At 49.0% G+C, this 19,340-nt stretch overlaps 7 protein-coding genes across 7 annotated transcripts; 3 read left to right on the top strand and 4 right to left on the bottom strand.

Annotated features, from left to right (window-relative positions):
- Positions 1-166: 166 nt before the first annotated feature.
- On the bottom strand, positions 167-1,778 carry VFPPC_01744 (C3HC zinc finger protein; the record flags this gene model as incomplete). Its single annotated transcript, XM_018281518.1, has 3 exons — positions 167-1,053; positions 1,113-1,196; positions 1,256-1,778. The coding sequence occupies 3 exons, from the start codon at positions 1,776-1,778 to the stop codon at positions 167-169; spliced, it is 1,494 nt and encodes a 497-aa protein (XP_018150266.1).
- An 806-nt stretch (positions 1,779-2,584) lies between these two features.
- Positions 2,585-3,853, top strand: VFPPC_01743 (hypothetical protein; the record flags this gene model as incomplete). The annotated part of the gene is made up of 1 exon (XM_018281517.1): positions 2,585-3,853. One exon carries the CDS (start codon positions 2,585-2,587, stop codon positions 3,851-3,853), a length of 1,269 nt encoding a protein of 422 aa, XP_018150265.1.
- A 607-nt stretch (positions 3,854-4,460) lies between these two features.
- On the bottom strand, positions 4,461-6,089 carry VFPPC_01742 (hypothetical protein; the record flags this gene model as incomplete). The annotated part of the gene is made up of 1 exon (XM_018281516.1): positions 4,461-6,089. The coding sequence occupies one exon, from the start codon at positions 6,087-6,089 to the stop codon at positions 4,461-4,463; it is 1,629 nt and encodes a 542-aa protein (XP_018150264.1).
- Positions 6,090-7,400: 1,311 nt separating this feature from the next.
- VFPPC_01741 (adenosine deaminase) lies at positions 7,401-9,640 on the bottom strand (the record flags this gene model as incomplete). The annotated part of the gene is made up of 4 exons (XM_018281515.1): positions 7,401-7,656; positions 7,735-8,125; positions 8,190-8,581; positions 8,646-9,640. 4 exons carry the CDS (start codon positions 9,638-9,640, stop codon positions 7,401-7,403), a joined length of 2,034 nt encoding a protein of 677 aa, XP_018150263.1.
- A 3,409-nt stretch (positions 9,641-13,049) lies between these two features.
- Positions 13,050-13,811, top strand: VFPPC_01739 (carboxylesterase-like protein; the record flags this gene model as incomplete). The annotated part of the gene is made up of 1 exon (XM_018281514.1): positions 13,050-13,811. One exon carries the CDS (start codon positions 13,050-13,052, stop codon positions 13,809-13,811), a length of 762 nt encoding a protein of 253 aa, XP_018150262.1.
- A 1,131-nt stretch (positions 13,812-14,942) lies between these two features.
- VFPPC_01738 (hypothetical protein) lies at positions 14,943-16,965 on the top strand (the record flags this gene model as incomplete). Its single annotated transcript, XM_018281513.1, has 3 exons — positions 14,943-15,304; positions 15,394-15,726; positions 15,795-16,965. 3 exons carry the CDS (start codon positions 14,943-14,945, stop codon positions 16,963-16,965), a joined length of 1,866 nt encoding a protein of 621 aa, XP_018150261.1.
- Positions 16,966-17,456: 491 nt separating this feature from the next.
- VFPPC_01737 (cation efflux family protein) lies at positions 17,457-19,190 on the bottom strand (the record flags this gene model as incomplete). The annotated part of the gene is made up of 7 exons (XM_018281512.1): positions 17,457-17,723; positions 17,770-18,089; positions 18,146-18,230; positions 18,279-18,353; positions 18,424-18,528; positions 18,592-18,969; positions 19,026-19,190. The coding sequence occupies 7 exons, from the start codon at positions 19,188-19,190 to the stop codon at positions 17,457-17,459; spliced, it is 1,395 nt and encodes a 464-aa protein (XP_018150260.1).
- Between the last annotated feature and the right edge of the window lie 150 nt (positions 19,191-19,340).

Genomic DNA, 19,340 nt, shown 5'->3' with positions numbered 1-19,340 from the left:
AAATTATCATAATACAATCATCTACCATTATAATGTATCGACTTTGCCCACTTGCCGGATGATCTGTCTTTTCCTCTAAGTTCATGACGCCGGTAAAGGCCGTAGGCCAAGCCCGGATATTAATATGCGATTCGATTGTCGTGACCCGTAGTTATACAATATGCTTTCATGTGCCAGTCGTAGATTTGTTGGAGTTGCTGGTCCCCGGGCGGCCCAACTCCCTTCGAAGTTTCCGTGACCCTTTGGTATCAAATAAGCTCTTTACTTTTCTTAACCTCGCCCAACGCTCCTTGTCCTTTGCTTCTCGAACTTTCTCGTCATCTTCTCCTGTACCTGCCTGCGGTGTTACTACTGATGGCGCGTCTATGCTGACCTTTGCTCCTGGAGTGGCAGGGCTAGGTGATCCTGGCGTGCCTGGTGCGTTCCTAACGGGACTTGGAGACCCTATCCCCCCTTCCTGAAGCTGTCCTACTCTTTTTGACCTGCCAGTGTAGACGTGGCGCAAATCTGATTCATTCTTTATTGTTTGAATCAGTGTCTTCCACCCTGGCATGCTGGCCTCACCATGCGGAACACCGGCTCGACTTTGCGCTTGTGCGTTTTTCCACGGACAATAGAAACGGTGCTCGCGAAGCGGGTCCAGGAAGTCCATAGGAGCCGGAACTACAACATGCCCATCCTCGTCGACCTCCTTACTCTTGAACATCCAGAGTCCAAGCCGTCTCAGGCAACTGTGGCACGACGCCGAGTTGGGGACTGCTCCAATCCGTGGATTTGTGAGGCCTTGCCACCCCATCAATGCCAACGCCAATGCGGCTCGGTTGGGCGGTTTATCCGTAGCTACTGCTCCAGACTTGTCGATGGTCGGCGGCGGTTCGGTAAAGAAGTCGGCAGGGAGCTGAGAAAGAATATTGTCGATATTGACTTCGTCTGGTAAGCGTAGGTTGAACTCGTATGGAAGGAAAGGCGTTCTCGCGCATAGCTCGTCATATCGTTGCCGCAATGCTGCTAGTATCGTTGATGTGTTCGAGAACGAGAGTCGGAGAAGGGTATCTTGATGTCGTCGGTTAGTAGAGCTGCTTTTAACCACACGCCGACGGGCTCTGGCTTACCATCACATCCACGTTTTCGCCACAAGCACTCTTGTTGATGCGAGGAAATGATGAGTTCAGAGTATTTGTCAACCAAAGCCTCGGCTGCTTTTTGTCAGTAATATTCATGGAAAGCTCAGGTGTGTCAATTGTGATGTTCGTACCAATCTCAGATGATACCAACACTGGCACTTCCTTTCCATCCGTTTCCTTCCGATTGAGCTTCACAACAAGCTCTTTGTGGCACAATACACACCGAACCTTCTCTCTCCCCTGACATATCCATCCTCGTTTGGCCCATTCGATCTCGTTGACCTTGTCAGGCTTGGGTGTCCAGGCTGTGATTTCTTGAAACGTTGCCAACCGTTTGAGCAGCTCGTCCCTATCCCCAGGACAGTATTTCGCCGGCGCTTGGCTCGTAGATTTGTTATTTAGCTGTGTGCCAGACCTTCTAAGCACCACGTTGGAGAAAGTAGTAGTATGCGATGGACTGAGCAGAGTCGGGGCAGTCGATTCGGGAAATCCTAGTCGCCTTCGCTTCTGAAGAATCGCATCGTTGCTCGCAGTGCTGGTGCCATATCGGGTGCTGGCGTTCATCTTGTCTTCTGCGTCTTTCTCGGAAGGAGAAGGTCGAGGGCTGCTTAGACCTTGAAGCAAAGCATTAAACTTGCGCTTTGTTGCATTCATGATTCAAGGCAGACACCGCAGATCGCGGAACCCAAGCCAAAACCACTGCCGGTCTGTAATTAGAGAAGAAGGCGCGTGAGAAGGGTTAGGCTGGCTTGTTGCTACATCAGCAGGGGGGTGTGGATGGGAGATTGGCGTTTGCTCTTGTAGTAACAAATGGAAAGCGGTTAGCTGGAGACAGTAATTTCAGTGGCGCGGAGCCAAACAAAGGGAGTAAGTGAGCTGAAGATAAAAACACGCCTGATGTGACTGTGGGCATTCGCAGGAGAAATCGAGGACGCCGGCGTGGCTGGGAAGATGTAATGGCAAGCAACACTGGTTGCAAGAGAACAAAGGCGAGTTGGAGCTGTCCAACGAAGCTCTGGTGATGTTGTTATTGAAAAGCACAAGTACCAAGTACCAACAAGACCCCAACATGCCCAAGGCCCACACGGATCTTGTTGCACAGAGTACCAGGGTACTTCCTCATTCAAGGCTGGCGCGGAATGGAAGCGGAAAGTGGCGCTTGATGTTTGTACCTGATAAGCGATAAGGAGCAATTGAACACCTGCTCAAGTGTGCAGGCAAATGGTCTCTGCCCCACCTGCAGGACCCCTGCCAAAAAAGGCTGGTTCCCACAGAAATTTTTCCAACGATTCGATTTCTTTTGAACTTGCGGTTACGGTGAGTGTTGCATTCGACTGCAAAAAAAGTCGTCACTCATTACAATTTGGCGTCAGCATTGAGCATTGCTTTAGCGATCTGGGATATTCTACTGCCCGTCTGAAATTACAATTTTCTTTTCTATCTGCGTGCCATTAAAGCACATGTCAGGTTCTAGCGGCCCGCCTTCCTGGCTCTTCTCCAACAACACCAGCAACACCGCCAAAGCGACAACAACACCCAGTACTGCCACCAAGGCGTCCAAAAAAGCCGATAAAATGGCCAAGAAAAGCTCCAAGGCGGCCTCTTCCTCCAAGGGAGAGGTCGCTTCTGCACCTCCCGCCGAACTCTTAAACCTCGTCGGGAGTTTCCTCAACGAACACTCCTTCACCAAAGCCCACACCGCTTTCCAGAAAGAAGTTGAGAAGAATGGCTGGGCGTCTGCTGCCTCGAAAGAGAGCGACAACTCCCTGGTTTCGATTTTCAAGACCTGGGAGAGCGGTCAGACCAGCAAGGTAGAATCGGAGGACGAGTCTGAGGATGAGTCCAGCGACGAGTCTAGCGATGAATCGAGCAGCTCCAGCGAAAGTGAGAGCAGTGATAGCGACAGCGACAGCGAAAGTGAAAGCGAAAGCGAAAAAGAAACTACTTCGACTGTTAAGAAAGGCACCGGCGAGAACAAAAACCTGAAGCGCAAGGCGCCCGCCGATTCTAGCTCCTCCAACTCTTCTGACTCTAGCGATTCGGACTCTGACTCAAGCTCAGACTCAGATGATGAACCTCGCACAAAGAAGCAGAAGACCGCCAAGGCGGCCAAGACTAAAGCTGATTCTGACAGCTCCGATTCCGACAGCGATTCCAGCGACGACGGCAAAATGGATGTTGACAAAGCCTCGTCCTCCGACTCTTCTTCTGATAGCGACAGCTCGTCCGACTCTGACAGCGATAGTGACAGTGATGGTGAAGCTGAGGCTGCAGCGGCAGCCAAGGTGGCTCTTCCTGAGTCCGATTCGTCCTCCGATTCATCCTCGTCTGACTCTGATTCCGACTCTGACTCCGACTCAGACAAGGGCAAGTCCAAGAAGAAGGGCTCGACGCGTAAGGACTCGTCCGATACCTCCGTAACTCTGGACAATCAGTCTCCTGTTCCCAAACCAGAGGTTGAAGATCCACCTCTGCCTCCTAATCCAGTCATCAAAGAGCGCAAGAAGCAGAATGAGCCATTCTCCCGTATCCCCAAGAACATCAAGGTGGACCCTCGATTCGCTTCAAACGAATACGTATCAATGAGCTACTCGCAGCGGGCTCATGAAGACCTCATTGTTACCAAAGGGAAGGGCTTCACGAAGGAGAAGAACAAGAAGAAGAAGGGCAGCTTCCGAGGCGGCATGATTGACATTGGCCAGAAGAAGGGCGTGTATTTCGACGACTAGTTCTATGGGCGCTATAAAAAGTTGTGAAACAAATATTGGGTCTGGGTTCAGGCTCAATGGCGTTGGGACATGCACATATGGCGTCTTTTTGAGTTGGGGGCATGGAGAGGCGGCGTTTTGACATTGCGGTTCTGTTAACTAGTTATATTTGAGGCGGCGGAGCAGTTTGACGTTTTGCGTAGACCAGATTTTACTCATTTGCTGATTCAATACATGAAATTTGCTCTCACAACCACCACGTATGGTCTCTCTGCGTGTAAGCCGCTGTACTGAACCCAGAACCACGGAAGCTACTTATCCATGAGCACACAACGCAGTGTGCGACAGTACGTAGCATTCTGAGTGATTGCTACAAGAGTGCAAACTTTGTCACTTGTACTCAAAATGTCATGACCACCAGTAACATACAGCAACGATCTGTGACCGTTGATGAAACGTTTGATGGATAAAACACAATTGTTTGTGAGATAAACCTCCCAAAATTCAAGTTGGTATTCAACGCCCATTCTATGCAAAAAAACAAGATAGGATATCTAAAAAATCTGACAAAATATACCAAAAATTAACACGCCATGCCGGATATCAACGCTTCTTCCGAAACATCTTTCTAAAACGTGCCATCCTTGGTCCACCGATTTCCCGAATCAGGCGGCGGTCTAACTTCTGTAACTGGCGCATGCTGTGCCGCCCGATCATACACCTCACCCTCTCTCAGCTTCTCCTTCAAAATGTCATCCTTCCGCTTGACAGCAGGCCATTCCCTCTCGCCCTTCTTAGCAGCATCTTCCGCCTCATGAAGCCACTTCTTCCACTGTTCTGTGCTCGGCGCAGCACCACTCCTCTCGACCCAGCCTATCAGCTTGGTCTCCCGGATGGCATACCACAGCGTTCTAGTGAATGAGGGGTGGCCCTCACGCTGGTCCTGCTCATTCGTAATTAGATGCGCCTTGCCAGCATCTGGAAGCGTCACATCCTCCCATTCATACCGGGATAAATCCCAGAAATGGGACCGCGGAATCATACCAAGGCCCCAGTATAGGCCATTGAGAACAATGTAAGACGCGCCGATGAAGACTTTGAGCTCCCATGTACAGTTTCCGAGCAGCACAACGCTAACCATGAGGAGCATTGTGCCTAGGGCCATCAAGCCGCGGTAGGTGTTACCCCCAACGTAGTACTCGCATTCTTCTGTGCCGGAGTACAGTTCCCGGGCGACTTCTTCGGAGCAACGCACCAGGACGAAAGCTCCTTCGCGAGTGCGGATAAGGACGTCTCCGCGAGGTACTTCGTTTGTGTGCTTGCGCTTCATGAGGATTGGCCGCCAGAAGGAGGCATAGCCGACGACCGTGGATGCCAGTGAGATGAGGGTAACGGCGAGGATGGCCGTGCCGTCTTGGCAGATGATGGCGGTAATGATGAGGGCGATGCTGAGGGCACAGGAGAAGATGGAGAGGATGTGGATTGGGGAGAAGAGCTTGGCTGGCACGGCTGGACGGTTGCCACCTACTGCGACGGTAGGCGAGGTGAGGAGGTCTTGGGCGCGTTCCCGGGCAGTTGAGCGTCGTCGTGGGAGAGAGTAGCCTGGCGGACAGTTTGCTTCCGTCATGTCTGCGAGGGTTTCGTCGGTGAACTGAACCGTGAGTTGGCGTCGAGGACGACCAGTCGTCGTTGCACCGTTGGAATCATGATCTTGCTCTGTTGTACTAGGTCCGGATTCTACATCCCCTCCTGGATGTGACGGCCTTCTTTGTTCGCCGTGTTTCTCATCACTTTCGTCAACTTGCTTGCCTTTGCCTTGCTTTATCCTCATCATCATCCTTTTGACGGCGGCGAAAGCGGCAGGCAGCATCCCTACAGCTACCTTGGGAACTCGCTCCACAGGCCGCTCTGCATGCTTGATTTCGAGGACTTTGAAACTGAAAGCGGGTAGGTTGTCGAGGGGCGTAATGATGTTGGCAAAGAATCCGACTGACTCAAGTGTAGTGCCGCTGTATACACCCGTCATACGAGCGTGTGTCTCGGGCATTCTAGTTGGCCGCGATGGCTTGAGAAGAGCTTGCGGCGCAGGCAAGATGCGAGGAAGCATGCCGGGAAGAGAAGCCGTGATAGCTTGGGAGTGTTCTGCGATGGAAGACTCGCCGATGACGACGAGCAGATTCACCACGTCGAGAGACCATCCTAATTTGGCGTCGGGGAACCATTTCCAGGATGCATCACCTGGTTGGGAGGATGACATGATGAAATGATATGTTGGTGTTGGGGGTTAGCTATGGGATTGTCAATGTATAATAAAATACAGTACGGTGGTTGTGAGCCTCAATCTTTTGCCAAGACCGCGGAGAGGCTGCTTGATGCAACCTTGATCTGGGGTTGCGAGAGCGATGGGGTCCGGATGTCGTTGAGGACGTCCTGGTCAAGGTCGCGATGCTGTGGTTGCGAACCTCTGCTCAACGAGCTCGACTTGCTAAGCAAATTCAATTGAAGGGCATGGTGATGAGGACTGATGAGAGAGCAGGGCATTGCCAAAGGAAAGACGAGAAGACAAGATGGGAGAGCGGGATTCAAATAAAGAAAAGGGAAGGAGATTTTGGGGTGACGCCAGCCCACACCATCCCGGCAAGGTCTGTACAGGTATGGATGTGCACAAGAGTCGAACAGTCGAGCAGCCAGTTTACTTGTTCGACTCCATATTTGGTTGGTTTTTGCATGGGTGAGGCTGCCAAATGGCGAAGATTGTGCTTTAGCTCGTGGCTGAGTTCAGTGTTGTGCCGCTTCCCGGCCCGAGACGTGCAGCCACCACGCTCAACGCTCCAGAGGTGATTGGTGCTTGATTTGAAGGATTTGAGATGCTCGGCAGTCAAAAACTGGTGGTTCAACCAGACTTGACCTCTTCAAGAAGAGTACTTGACATATTGAAAAAAATATCATTCATTTGCTCTAGTTCAATTGTATCATCTACAATGACCATAAATAAAAATGAAAATTGAAAAATCCCCTCATCTATGATTGCTCACCCTCTTTACAACGCCTTCGTAAATAGTCCTGGCCATCCATTCGCCCTGTCGCACTCGATGGACTGGTTCGCCTCTCTGGACCTTGTGTCCCCGAGCACAGTCCAAGCCTCCTCAAATTGCCCCTCAGCCTCCTTTCAATCTTGGTCGTGATCTGAGTGGTCGCCAAGTCCATTTGCCATTTGAAAAAGGTTTTGCGCACCTTTTCTATCACCCATTTCATGGGCATGATGCGAAGCCCTGCTGTTATTGCCCTGCCTCGCTTGATGTCAGAGCAACACATCTGACCTCAGTTGCCTCATGTGGTCTGCAATGCCGTCCGCAATATCGTCCGAGCGGCCAACGGACCCCTCCCAACTGCAGCGCTCCGCCTCGTGAGCCTCTGCCTGCTTTGCAAATCTCCTCCGGTATTGATTCTTCGACTTTGTGTGACTCTGACGATAATAAACCCGACAGCCTCATCCTCCAGGACCTTGTGCTAAACCCATTGTAGTCTGTCGCCATTCCTTCCATTCACCCAATCCGCACAGTCATTGTCATACTTTCCCCAAACCACTGGAAGACCTCTTGTTTGACTCTTGCTCCCACTTGAGCAACTCATCGCCGTACTGTTTCTCAATCCACTTGAGGAAATCCTCCCATTGACCTTCCCAGCTCTTCAACACTTTCTTTTTCTCCTCGCCATCCAGACAGGCGTGATCTATACTCCACAAAGCCAATTGTTTCCAGCCATAGAGACCGAGCCCGCCTCTGCCAATCAGAACCTGGTAGAAATCGTGTGATAGGGAAGACCTGCGTATTGACGCTTCATGTTAGTCAACGCTCACTCCTAGGAGAGAATGTGCTGTAGAGAGAGATCCAGGAGCTTACCGGAATATAGTCCCATTGTCAGAGTTAACTGTGCAGTGCACGTTGTTGGCCAGAAGAGAATACATTGAATGCCCAGCCACACGGGGTGTCAGGCCCAAGATTTCGTTCGAGATCGGACACAGCTCTAAGCAAACGCCTCTGGCCTTCATTTGCTCCATGATGTGTGGGTGTTTTGTCAACGCAAAACCGTGGGCGATACGCTTCGCCCCTAACAAGAGTGCGTCGATGAGGTTACCATCCGTATCAGTGTCCATATCAAGCGTTTCGCCACAGTGAAACAGGAAGGGAATCTCGACATCCTCGTCTGCACAGTCCCTCTTAAATTTCTGAAACTCGTCGGCGAATTCGTGCAGGGGTTTGCCCTGGCCTTCTTCTCCAACAAGGTCGAAGCCTGCCCATGAATTAGTAGAGTGATTCGTTGAGCATTACCGCGGCGATGGCTATCTTTTCCATACCTGCTATCCAGCCCGGGAATAATTTGTTGAACTCGCGACACTCTCTTAGCGCCACTTCGATCGACTTGTTCGGCAAGGATCGAGGCGTGCAGTAAATAACTTTGATGCCGTGGAAGGGTCCGTTGCCTGCAACCTGCCCGTTCTGCCCTCGATTCTTCAGAAAGCTCGTCACCTCGTCAACAATAATACGCATGATGCCCTTATTGTCTAAGCGCTTCCCTTTGTCAGTAAAGAGGTAGTTGGTTGACATGAATGTTGGTCGAATTTCGGCATAGAGAATTTTTTCGCCTACGAAGTCCTGGAGAAGCAATCGGATATACGTTCTGAAAGCAGTTTCGTAGTTAAAGAGGCCCTTCATCATCCTGGTTCTGTTGTTGAACAGTTCCCAAGCTCTACACACCGACTTGTTAGCTTCAAATCTTTCTTCGGCTTTGGATATTGTCGTCCAAAACTCACCCTCCTGCAGTCTGTAGTGGCCCGTGGGCTTCTTCTTCATTGAACTGTACTTTTTCTTGAAGCCACTGCATGGCGTTTAGATCGCCATAAGGAGCCTGCTTGTTCCACCGGCGAATGAATTCTTTAAACCTCATGAGCTGTTTGGGTTCATAGTTCTCTGAGAAGAGGTTGCCGGTTTTGCTCACTGTCCCTTTTTTGATAGAGAACTCTATTGCGCATGCATCAAAGTTGAGGTACCTCCGTCTATTTGGTTTCCCATCTGGGTCGGAGGGCAGGTGAATCAATGCCCGATCGCTCCAGATGTACATTTCATCCATCTCTGCGGCCATGTCCAACAGTACTGAGGGCTGCAAGCAAGCATTGAGATGAATGTGCAGATGAGTACCCTTAGGCATTTGACGTGCTACCTTGAACAGTTCCGTCTGCTCAATAAGGTCGATGTTTGAGAGGAAATGGTCTCCGGCAAATCTCTTGTGCGCCTGATTCGCATGCCCATGTCGGGGTGGTGCTCTGTCGTATATTTGTTCCCTGTCCTTTTGTCGAAGCATTTGTATGATTTCTTCAGCCTTTATTTCCCCTGGTGAAGCATCCGCACGACACCTTGAGTCAAAGTCGAGGTCTTTTTCCCGTTTCTTCATTTCGGCCCGTGCCATTTCATATTCCACACGACCGCTATAAGTGCCTGGAAATCCTAACGTGTCGACTCTTTTAGAATGGCGCTCGCGCAAACCCGTTTCCTGAGCCTCTATGATTTTGCTCGCGGCCACTTTGTCTGCATCACTGGCTTTAGCCAGTTTGTCATAAAGTGACTCCTCAGCATCACTGGCTGCAGTCGGTTTGTCATGAAGACTCATGATAGGTGGTGTTCGTCTCTTGGTTGGCCGGAAATGATTGCTGTGTCCGGAGAGGGGAGGTTTGTTTGCGCTGCGCTTCCGCGGCGTCTTCAAGGCCAGTCGACCCATATACAAAGATTTGTAAATGCCTCCACGGCTCATCTGGAGGAATGCAAGGGCAGTTCAAGTCTGATCTTCGGTTACAAGTTGTCAATGACCAAGGTCATATGGTTCACCAAAAGAAGTGAACGAGTGGTGAAGAGGTGGTGAATAGCAAGTGCCGCAGGCTGTAATGTTTGTGTTTGTCCTTTGTCCGTGGTGAAGGAGCTTAGCATGGCCACCGCATACCAAAGCGAGGTAACACACGGGTCATATATCAGTGCTATTCACACTTGACTGACAGAGACGGCGGGCCAAACTGTTGCTTGGTTCGTTTGCCTGGCCTGTAAGAAATCGGCCTACCTAGTATGTAAGGTAGCGAAACGGGGGTGAGGCTATGGCAGTAGGAGGTCAAAAGAAGGTCTGTCCGGCCAACTCACGACAACGTCCCCTGCACTCCATACACAGGAGGTTGTCGCTGTTCATGAAGTTGATGCCGAGACCCCGGTCAAACTAGTTGGGCACAGATGCATCCGGATGAACTCACGAGGATTGCACCCTACTTTGGCGTTTGCCGCACACACGGGTTTCCTTCATGATGAAGCAAAGGCACGGTTGTCAACTTCACTTCTATCAGCCTCACCAGAAGTGCGGCGTGTGAGCAAGCTTGAAGTTGGATGTGGGCGCCAATCCACGATTGGGCAGATTTGCTGGCAGCTTTGCGATGGGGCGAGGCTGCATATGCCAACGGCTACGAATGAGTCGGAGCGCCAGAAATGTTCTGGCAAATCAGCGGACACCAAGCGTCAGGGGTGAATCTGAACCAGGCCAGCCCAGAGAGCAGTCCATGTCGGGATTGTGTGGCGTGGGCTGTGTTTGGTCTCTGAAAGCGGACAGGATCCATTGAACTGGCGCTTCTGCCTCGAGCTGATGGCGCTGGCATGAATTTCCCTGTCGCGTGTCGCTGGCCCACCAGGCCTGTTCACCCATTTCACATCTTTCGGCGCTAAGCCAAAGCCCCATGAATTCTGTCATGTTCAAATGTTGCCTCTGAAACCTGCCTTACAGTCAGTGAGCCATCTTAGTTCGTGCCGCAGTTGGGCCAACCTTGGCCTGGTGGAGAGATGATGGCATCTCAAGTGCTGGAAGTCGACTGGCACAGGCCTTAGGTTGGCCCGGCTGCCTCTGTCTGACACGACCTGCACTTTGACAGTGGACTGGGGGAATGTTGAACGGTTGTTGTGTTGCCGCCCTTATCTTGTCTGCTGTGAATTTTCTTTTCACTCTCTTGCGTGTTGTTTAAAGTCTTCAAAAGTTGTCCAAATATTTCACGCGGAGGCAATGAATGTGGTGCAGCCAATGATGCATCTACTCTGCAGTGAGGAGAAGTGTCTGGTCTGGTTCGTCAAGTGTCAACTGGTCAGAGCCACGTGCGTTTCAACGCTTGTGTCTGTTCAACGTTCCTTCCCATTCTGCTGAGTCTGCACTTTCCTCGTCAATATCTTCATCAACTCTAGATTCATCTCGCATACAAGCGAAATTTGTCTCGAGATGTGACTCCCAACCTAAAACAAAATGTATGAGATCTAAGCACCTAATAACCACCATAGCCACGGAGTATCCACCCCTTGGTATCAAAAACATGGAGTTTTTACACTTTCGGACTTTTTGTTTGAGGCTTGGCTGCATCCCATTCCACTCCATTGGGTGCTCGGATCTAACACCACAACCCTCTTCCGGATTCGTTTCCCGCAGATAAATACCACTTTCAAGCTCTTGCATGAACACCATGTAAGAACTGGCCAACTCACCAATTACCACCCTTGATCTAGCCATTCGCCAAATTGATCCAGCTGACAAGTACCAGTCTGCCATGTTACATGGCAGGGCTAGCTCGTGTACAATATAAGTTCGTGGTCGACGATTAGGTGGCTGAGTTTCAAGTCCATCTCTCCTCTGAACTCCTGGCACGTAGTTTGCTATGCAGATCCTGCGCATCAAGCTACAGGTACGTTGCCCAATGTCCGGTGCCCGATACCATTCCACTTCGACAAAACCCGCATCTCGGAGCCATTTTACAACCACCAGGATGATAAGTCTCGGATTTGTGATGCTCCACAATGATATTAGTTCATGGCTTCAAAGTCAAACTCTCCTTTCCAGTCGGACATGGCGGTGGCATTGCTCTCGTAGGGGCCAAGGACATACACCCATCTGACCGCAGCTCTACGATGCCAACCCAGTTAGACAAACACCGCAGACTCAGCGAAATACAATACGAATCGATGTCTACGTTAAACAGCAACAGCCTTGAAAACACTCTACAAGTACAAACATGTGATCTGCATCCTGACTGTGACAGCAACTGAATAGCTTTTCCGAGGCGAATGAAGTGGTAACCCGAGCATGTCTGCCAACACTGATAAGCCAAGAACGCAAAAGTTCCCATAAAATCCCTCAACTTGGAGACAATTATCCGAAGAAATAATACATTTACACGACGGCTGCTGTGAATGCGGTACGGCTTGGTGGGCATTCTTCCAGATTTTGTTTTCTGTTTATACAAGCTCAATGCCGAGGCATCCGAGTGCGCAATGAAGAAGTTGGATGGTTCTCATAGAACAGGTATCGAGGTATGACAAAACAACAGCTCATTATCCTAAGCAGCAAATGTTGCCATGGTCAGATCCAAGAAGGGCAAACAGATCAATCTTCCCGGTGTTGACGTCAACACGCACATATACTGGACACCAACACTGAGAGCACGAGTTATTTCGAGAATAATTACAAAAAGTATTAGAACAGAGTAGCTATGTAATTACCAACTTAAATCGGTCGTATATTTGTTACTGAGACGCGCTGCCTGCGACGGCCGAAACACTGAATACCAACGTTAAAGAATCAAAAACTATCGCAGCAATCGGTCAGTATGTTTAACCGAATGTTCTAACACATCTTAGGGGGCGATTAATGAAAATATCACTTCATCGTGGACATGGAAAAGCTTTGTCGTGCGAGTTATTACCAATACGGAGCTTAGTAGGCACAGCCAACAGAATGTATTCGAGTGCACAACAGGTCCTAATATATACTTGTATGCTGCAGGTCAGGGGTATGTACATTTCCTCAAGGCTTTCTGGTGTCCCATTTCGCTTTTAAGGCTGATCCATAGGCGCATTACGACATTGCTGCTTCAACCAGGCAATGCCATAGATGTCTCAAGGATTTGGCCACGAAGACGGAGGACGAACAAGTTTGTTTATTTTCCTGGCTATCAAGTACCAAAAGGCACGATGTCGAAAGTTTCAGTAGGTATGGAACCAGAGGTCTGTATTGACACAACGTCCTATTTAGCCTACGAACTACTACTAGTAATCTTAGGCTGAACCCAAGTGCCTCTCCGACTCCCCACAACTTCCCTGCTCTTTTATCAACCTTCCACATACACCATATAAACTTATACAAGTGCGCAATGTCAGAGCCTTTCCACGTCCTGGTTTTCAGCAAGACGGCAGGTTATCGTCATGAATCAATCCCAGCTGCCGTATCAAGTTGGAAGCGATTAGCCCAAGCAAGCCGACATCCCAACAGTACCTCGCCCGCTTTCACAGTTGAAGCAAGCGAAGATGCCTCCATTTTCAATCCGGAAAAACTATCAACGTTTCGAGTGATTGTTTTACAGCATGTATCAGGGGACTTTCACGACAGCACCCAGCTAGACGCTCTCAAGGGATTTGTCCGGGCGGGCGGGGGTGTCGTTGGAATGCATACCGCCACGACGGGAATGCCTTCCTGCGGCGCCGACTGCGTGGACAAAGAAGGATGGTATGAGAAACTCATCGGTGGTTCTTTTGACGGCCATCCAAAGCCGCAGGATGGAATCATCAAGGCGGAGAGTTTATCGCATCCAATTTTGACCCGAGGGATGCACGGTCAAGGCGACGGGCTCAATACGTTTCAACAGTCAACCATGACTCGACACTGGTTTGATGAATGGTATAACTTCAAGAAACCACCGCAACAGAATCCAAACCTCGAAGTTCTTCTGACTGTTGATGAAAAAACTTATGAGGGTGGCACACTTGGCGACAGCCACCCGATCATCTGGTGCCAGGAGTTTGAAGGTGGTAGGGTGTTTCAGACGGCGCTGGGCCATTTTGATGCAGCATATGAAGATGATGTGTTTATGGGTCAAGCATTAAGTGGCCTGCTTTGGGCTGCTAGACTGATATAAACGGTGCCTAATTAGCTGTGTAGGGGAATAATTTGCGATTTGGACAACGTGATTTTGTGCAGGTTACTTGTAAAGGAGAACATATAACTACAAAGTTGATGATAGACCAAACCTTTTACCCTCGAAAAACACAATCTACGAAAATGAAGCGGTGGGCTCATAAATATGTCGCATACTTAGCCGGCAGGTCGGGAGGTACGGTATTGTGGTTTAGGCTTGAGAGGTTGGAGTAAGAAAGGATTGCTGGATGCGATCGGCACTTCGGGCCGTCATAATGAACAAAAAGCAACAAGAACACGGCTGGTAATGCATTTGCTTTTACAGGCATGGGTACGAACATTGGCTGATCAAGTCATTTAATCAGCCTCACTTTTAAGTTAAACCACATTTGAAGAGTTCAGTTCAACGCAACTGTTATGGTGCCAAAGCAGTGTCAAGCCACCACACCGAAACACAAAACAGGCTAAATTCAATTCTACATTTTCCTATTTGCCTGTCCCCTAAGGTTCAATCAAATGGAATTCGGAGAGTTTTCTACCTCGACAAAGCACAAAGTTCATTGTCGAGTCTTATGTCAAAATACAGACACCTGCATTGCAGAAACATGAGCCGTTAACATAAGAAATGTCTTGGTCATTGAGTGTCCTCTAACTTGCAAGTTCAATCACATGTACAAAATTGTATAATTGCACACTTCAGTATTGTTGTCCCATGTGTCAAAGTAATTACATGAATTAATGACAGGTTTTGCGGCTCTTTCGCTTAGGCTTCTCTCGGCGAGAGCCTGTTTAGGGCGTTGCAACTTCACCTGCATTCCGGAGCATTTCATGCTTATTATCGACGAGGGTGTTCAACTCATGTACAGACCCTGGGCAATAGTTCAGAAGTTCCGCCTTTAGTGACTAGTTGGCTGTTGCTGGCTGCGGCTGAGTGTAATTGCTCCACAACGGCCAATATTTGGGAGTTCCAGAACAAGGAACAGAAACTCCATTTATTCTGTTGTTGAACTTTTGGCCTCGGTCTTCAATTCGAATGTCATTTTGGACTCTGCCTTGTCGTTTCTGAGTTTCGTATTCCCCAATCAATGGAATCGTGACAGCAAGTTGGTCGCCTGTTGAGAAACAATTTACCATGGGTGGCCAAGGTCAGGTTGACCATGCGACCTTGACGAGTTCGATTGACTCATTAAGGATACTAATTGGAGAGGACCGCGTCTTGGAAAATGACTGTCGCACTTCACTCACAAGCATTCTGGCGGATCTCCACGAGGGCGTTGAAAAGCTAGGTGACGACTTCAGGCACAACACAGAACTTCCTGACCAGATCATTACCGAGGCGGTATCATTACTCAATACTTCAGGGCATACTTTGGCAAGCATCCGTCGACATGTTAACAGCCAAACATCGACCGAGGTTTTGACCGATGATGCAGATGCGAGCCTGTTGAAGACCGTCTCAAAACGCCTAAAAATCGCTTCGGATATGCATACATTGTACGAGATCTCTTAGTCTTGACTGCAGCTAGTTTTTACTGCTTACTGCGCAACTTGTCGGGTTGCAAGAGATGTTAACTTTATGTCAGGTCAACATCACATTTCCTCCAAACTGAGTTCAATGACCAAGCGACCGTAGCCTCCAAGTCCGAAATTCTCATCAGTATTGCCCATATGAGAGGCTTCTTCAAGCCGATTCCTGGGACAAGGTCGCAAAACGAAGCACGATCAGAGTTCCCGCCTAGCTACGAAACAGCCACGGAGAGTCATACACCGGATGTGACGCAAAAATCGGCTCTCACACCTACAGGCTTTGTAGATGAGAAGGCTGCGTTACGTGGACTAGGAATGGCTAATTCCACTGCTCCGACTCCAACAAGCATAACAGCTATAAAGAAGTCAAATGCTACAGATACCTCAAGGTACGTCCCAGAAAGGGCCAAAAGTACACCTCTCGGCTGAAGAACAGACAGCACTAACAACACAGTAGACCATACATCCCCACGTTTCGTCCAAACTTGGAGGTGAAGCCGGTATCTATAATCGACACCAATCTGCCTGAGTCTTCTTCTGTACTTAAGGTCCAGTTCTTTGGGAACCACTATGAAAAGAAAGTGGCTCTAGCCACAGAAAATAGCCTTCAAGTCTACAGCGCTAATAAAGGCATCCTCACATGGGAGAAGACGAGTTACTCACCAGAACTTGAAGCTCACTCCATCTTCACCGTTGGAATGAGCGTATCTCCCGATAGCAGCATTGTCAGCATGACCGTGAAACAAGGCGACGACCGAAGACTCTTCCTGTTCGATGCTAATACTGGAGATGTCAAATCATCGCATCCGCTAGCACAGAATGATTCCGATCTGAGCATTATATCGCCAGACAACAAAAAGCTCGCTCTAATGCAGTGGGGTGGAAGCTCCAACGCCGTCAACTTTTTAAAAATCCGCCATCTTGACGACACTCCCAGTCCTCCCAAGCAAATTCTAGTCAAGCAGTTACAACGTTGGCGTGGCTTAGGAGCCGAATACGCCCCGGATAGTAGGCACGTCGTGGTTATTGAAGGCCCCAGCGCCGTGGAAGTGGACAGCAGCAATCTCTCGATTTTTATACGCTTATACGACTGCATCGCCGGGTGCCTCGCAACCTCCTATGAGTGGCCTGGTCCTGCCTCTCAAGGGTTTATGCAGACTCTGCCGCCATTTAAAGCATCTCTCCTCATCCCTAGGGATGATCAGTGGCTGTGTAGTATTCCCGACTATCATTCAAGCGACAAGTCAATCATAGTGGATATCAAGACTGGTGAGACTGTGACCTCGGTGATGGCTGATCGCAGTTTTTCGCAGACTTGGAATGCCGGCTTTGTGGCATCGATGTTTGTGAGCATGTGTGTTGATCAGGCGTCGGGTGTTATCACGAGGACGGAGATAAACGAATCGCTGTTATCACGGGGCAAGACGGTGACTCTTACGAGGTTTACACTTGCCGGGGCCCAGAATAGGGAGAAGGCAATGCGCGAGATGTCGTCAGAGAAGTGGTCTCGGGTCAGGGTTGTGAAGCTGGGGTCCAAAGATCAGTGTTTTTTGTCTAAGGATGGGTTGCAACTGCTGATTCACAGACATGGGTCGAATAAGTTGGACGTCATGGCGCTTGTGCTTTAGAACAGGCTTTATGGTCCCATGTTACGAGGAATTCCAAGAGGTACGAGAAGGCCTCAACTGCACTTTACCAGAAAACAGCACACGTCATGCCAGCAATATGACTTGATCTACATAATACTATATTAAGATGATATATATGTACTTGCAGTGTCTGCTTTACCCATTTGCTCCCCGTTATGTGTCGCCAGATCCTTTGGCCTTTCAATAGTTTGCACTACGAGCAAGTCCATTGACTTATGAATCGAAAGGTGCTCTTGTCAGGCTTGGCTGTCTCTTATGAGAGTTTGGGCCTAAAGTTGAAGTCCCCTCTTTGATACGTCTTCGGAGAAGGTTTATCAACTTTGACGAAGAGCTTGAGTAACCTTTCGTGCACATCAAACGATCGACCACTAGTAAATTCTTTCCAGAGACATAAAACATGTACATATTCGCGCATTTTGTATGCCCCATACATATCAATATACCGTAGAGATGGACACTCCTCTCTACTCTCAATTTCTCCTTTTTCTGATAAAAGAGCGAAAATAATCTCTCAGCGTCTTCAGCTGAACATTCTCATAGAGCGGTTTGTGCTCCTCATGAACATTGTGGTCATGTTCGTAATCCACATGAACAAATGCTCTTTCCACATCTGCCAGCCCTTCAAGTTTTCTTTGTAACGATTGACTGACGTCGTGAGAAGTGCGAAGCGGCGTGTCTGCGTCCATGACAATGTCGACCTCAACGTAGTACTTCTGTCCTGCGTGGTACGCTCGACACTACCCAGAGTCAGAGTGTGGAACACAAATATGCAAATCAACTTACCGTATCAACCTTAAGAACATGAACACTATGAGTGAGAGTCACATAAATTAGTTTCGACACGTACGTCTTGGGTGCTCCTTTGCCTGCAAGAAGCCAGACTTGTTCGAACGCGTTGGATGCCCAGGAGAAGAGGATCAGCAGAGCAATGCAAATTGCGCCGACTGGATCCAGATACCAGATGAAGTGGTCTCCGACAATTGACATGACCAGACCAAAGATGTTGACAACAATATCATTACGGTGGTCTATGAAGAAGACATGCACAGATGGGAAGCGCCTGTAGAAGAAGCAATAGACCATCAAAGAGCTCTTCATCAATACTATTTCCTCAAATCAGCGTCATAGACATTATTCATGGATGACTGTAAATACGAACTTGCGACACCAACGAGCGAAAGTGGTATAGGTTGTAGAGGACTAGATTCACGCTCGCCATCGGCGAGATGACGAGCAGATTCAATCTTGCTACACGTTAGTTGGACTACTTTTGTGAGCTGACTTTGACATACTAATAACTGAACAGCTACCGTGGCCATCAATGCGCAAAAGACGATGATACCAACTGGCTCGATCCTGGTGCGGCCCTAGAAAATGACCATACAGTTTCAGCAAAATTGATGTAACGCGGTGTCAGTGGCAGTCACGAATACTCACAACCGGGAACTTGTAAATGCTCGGTCGCCGAGCAAGTTTTGATGTAATGAGCATCACACACGATGAGACCAGATCCATGAAAGCGTCGGCTGCCGTAGCAAAGAGCTGTGTAATAAGTAATCAGCGTTTGGCCCGGCAAGACCACGAGATGTTTCGCCAAGTACATACCGCAAGCGAGCCTGTAGATATAGCAGCATACATCTGAATGATAAAAAGACAAAGGTTGGCCGTGAAAGACGCATATACCGCAAACCTAATCCGCGGCCGCATTCGAATCTCCTCATCAGATGCGAGTTGTTCCTCCTCTTCGACGCCCAAATATTCATCTATTAGATCATTTTGTTTCGTATAAAAGCTCTTCAACTTTTTTCGGTTGCGTTTAGCGTATCTTGATTCCAGTTCTTTGTCAAGATCCTCATACTTCGCTGATCTAAAGGTTTCGGAGTTGAGCAAGATTGGGGCGACTTTTGCAGCATCATTGCCGGCGGCGATGTTGGCATCGTCCTGGGGCGACTGGAGAATGGAACTCGGTTTGGAGGATATCTTCTTTAAAGGGAGTCAGCATTAAATCGACTAGTTGTGCAGATCTTGAGGCTGTGTACTTCTGAATCATTGGGGTTCGCGGCGCCAAGCTTTATCTGAGGTTCATCGAAGATCGAATGGTCAGTCCCACCTGTGTGATTCGCGACGAGCTGTTCGCCAGGTTGAACATGCTCATCAGTTACATCAGCCTTCTTGGCAGACAGGGTTGGCGACGGAATAGCCATGATGATATGAAAGAATTCGATCAGTAGACGGTCAAGCAAGATGTCTCTTCACAAGGTACAATCAAGTACCTTACAGAGCTATTTAAAGAAACCTGTGCCCCATGGTGTCCCAAATACTAATGGCAGGCCTCCAAAAATAAATCTGGCCAC

This window comes from Pochonia chlamydosporia, chromosome 1 (genome assembly GCF_001653235.2).
Source record: "Pochonia chlamydosporia 170 chromosome 1, whole genome shotgun sequence".
In the NCBI taxonomy this organism is placed as follows: domain Eukaryota; kingdom Fungi; phylum Ascomycota; class Sordariomycetes; order Hypocreales; family Clavicipitaceae; genus Pochonia; species Pochonia chlamydosporia.
This window is presented reverse-complemented; position numbering and strand designations above follow the sequence as displayed.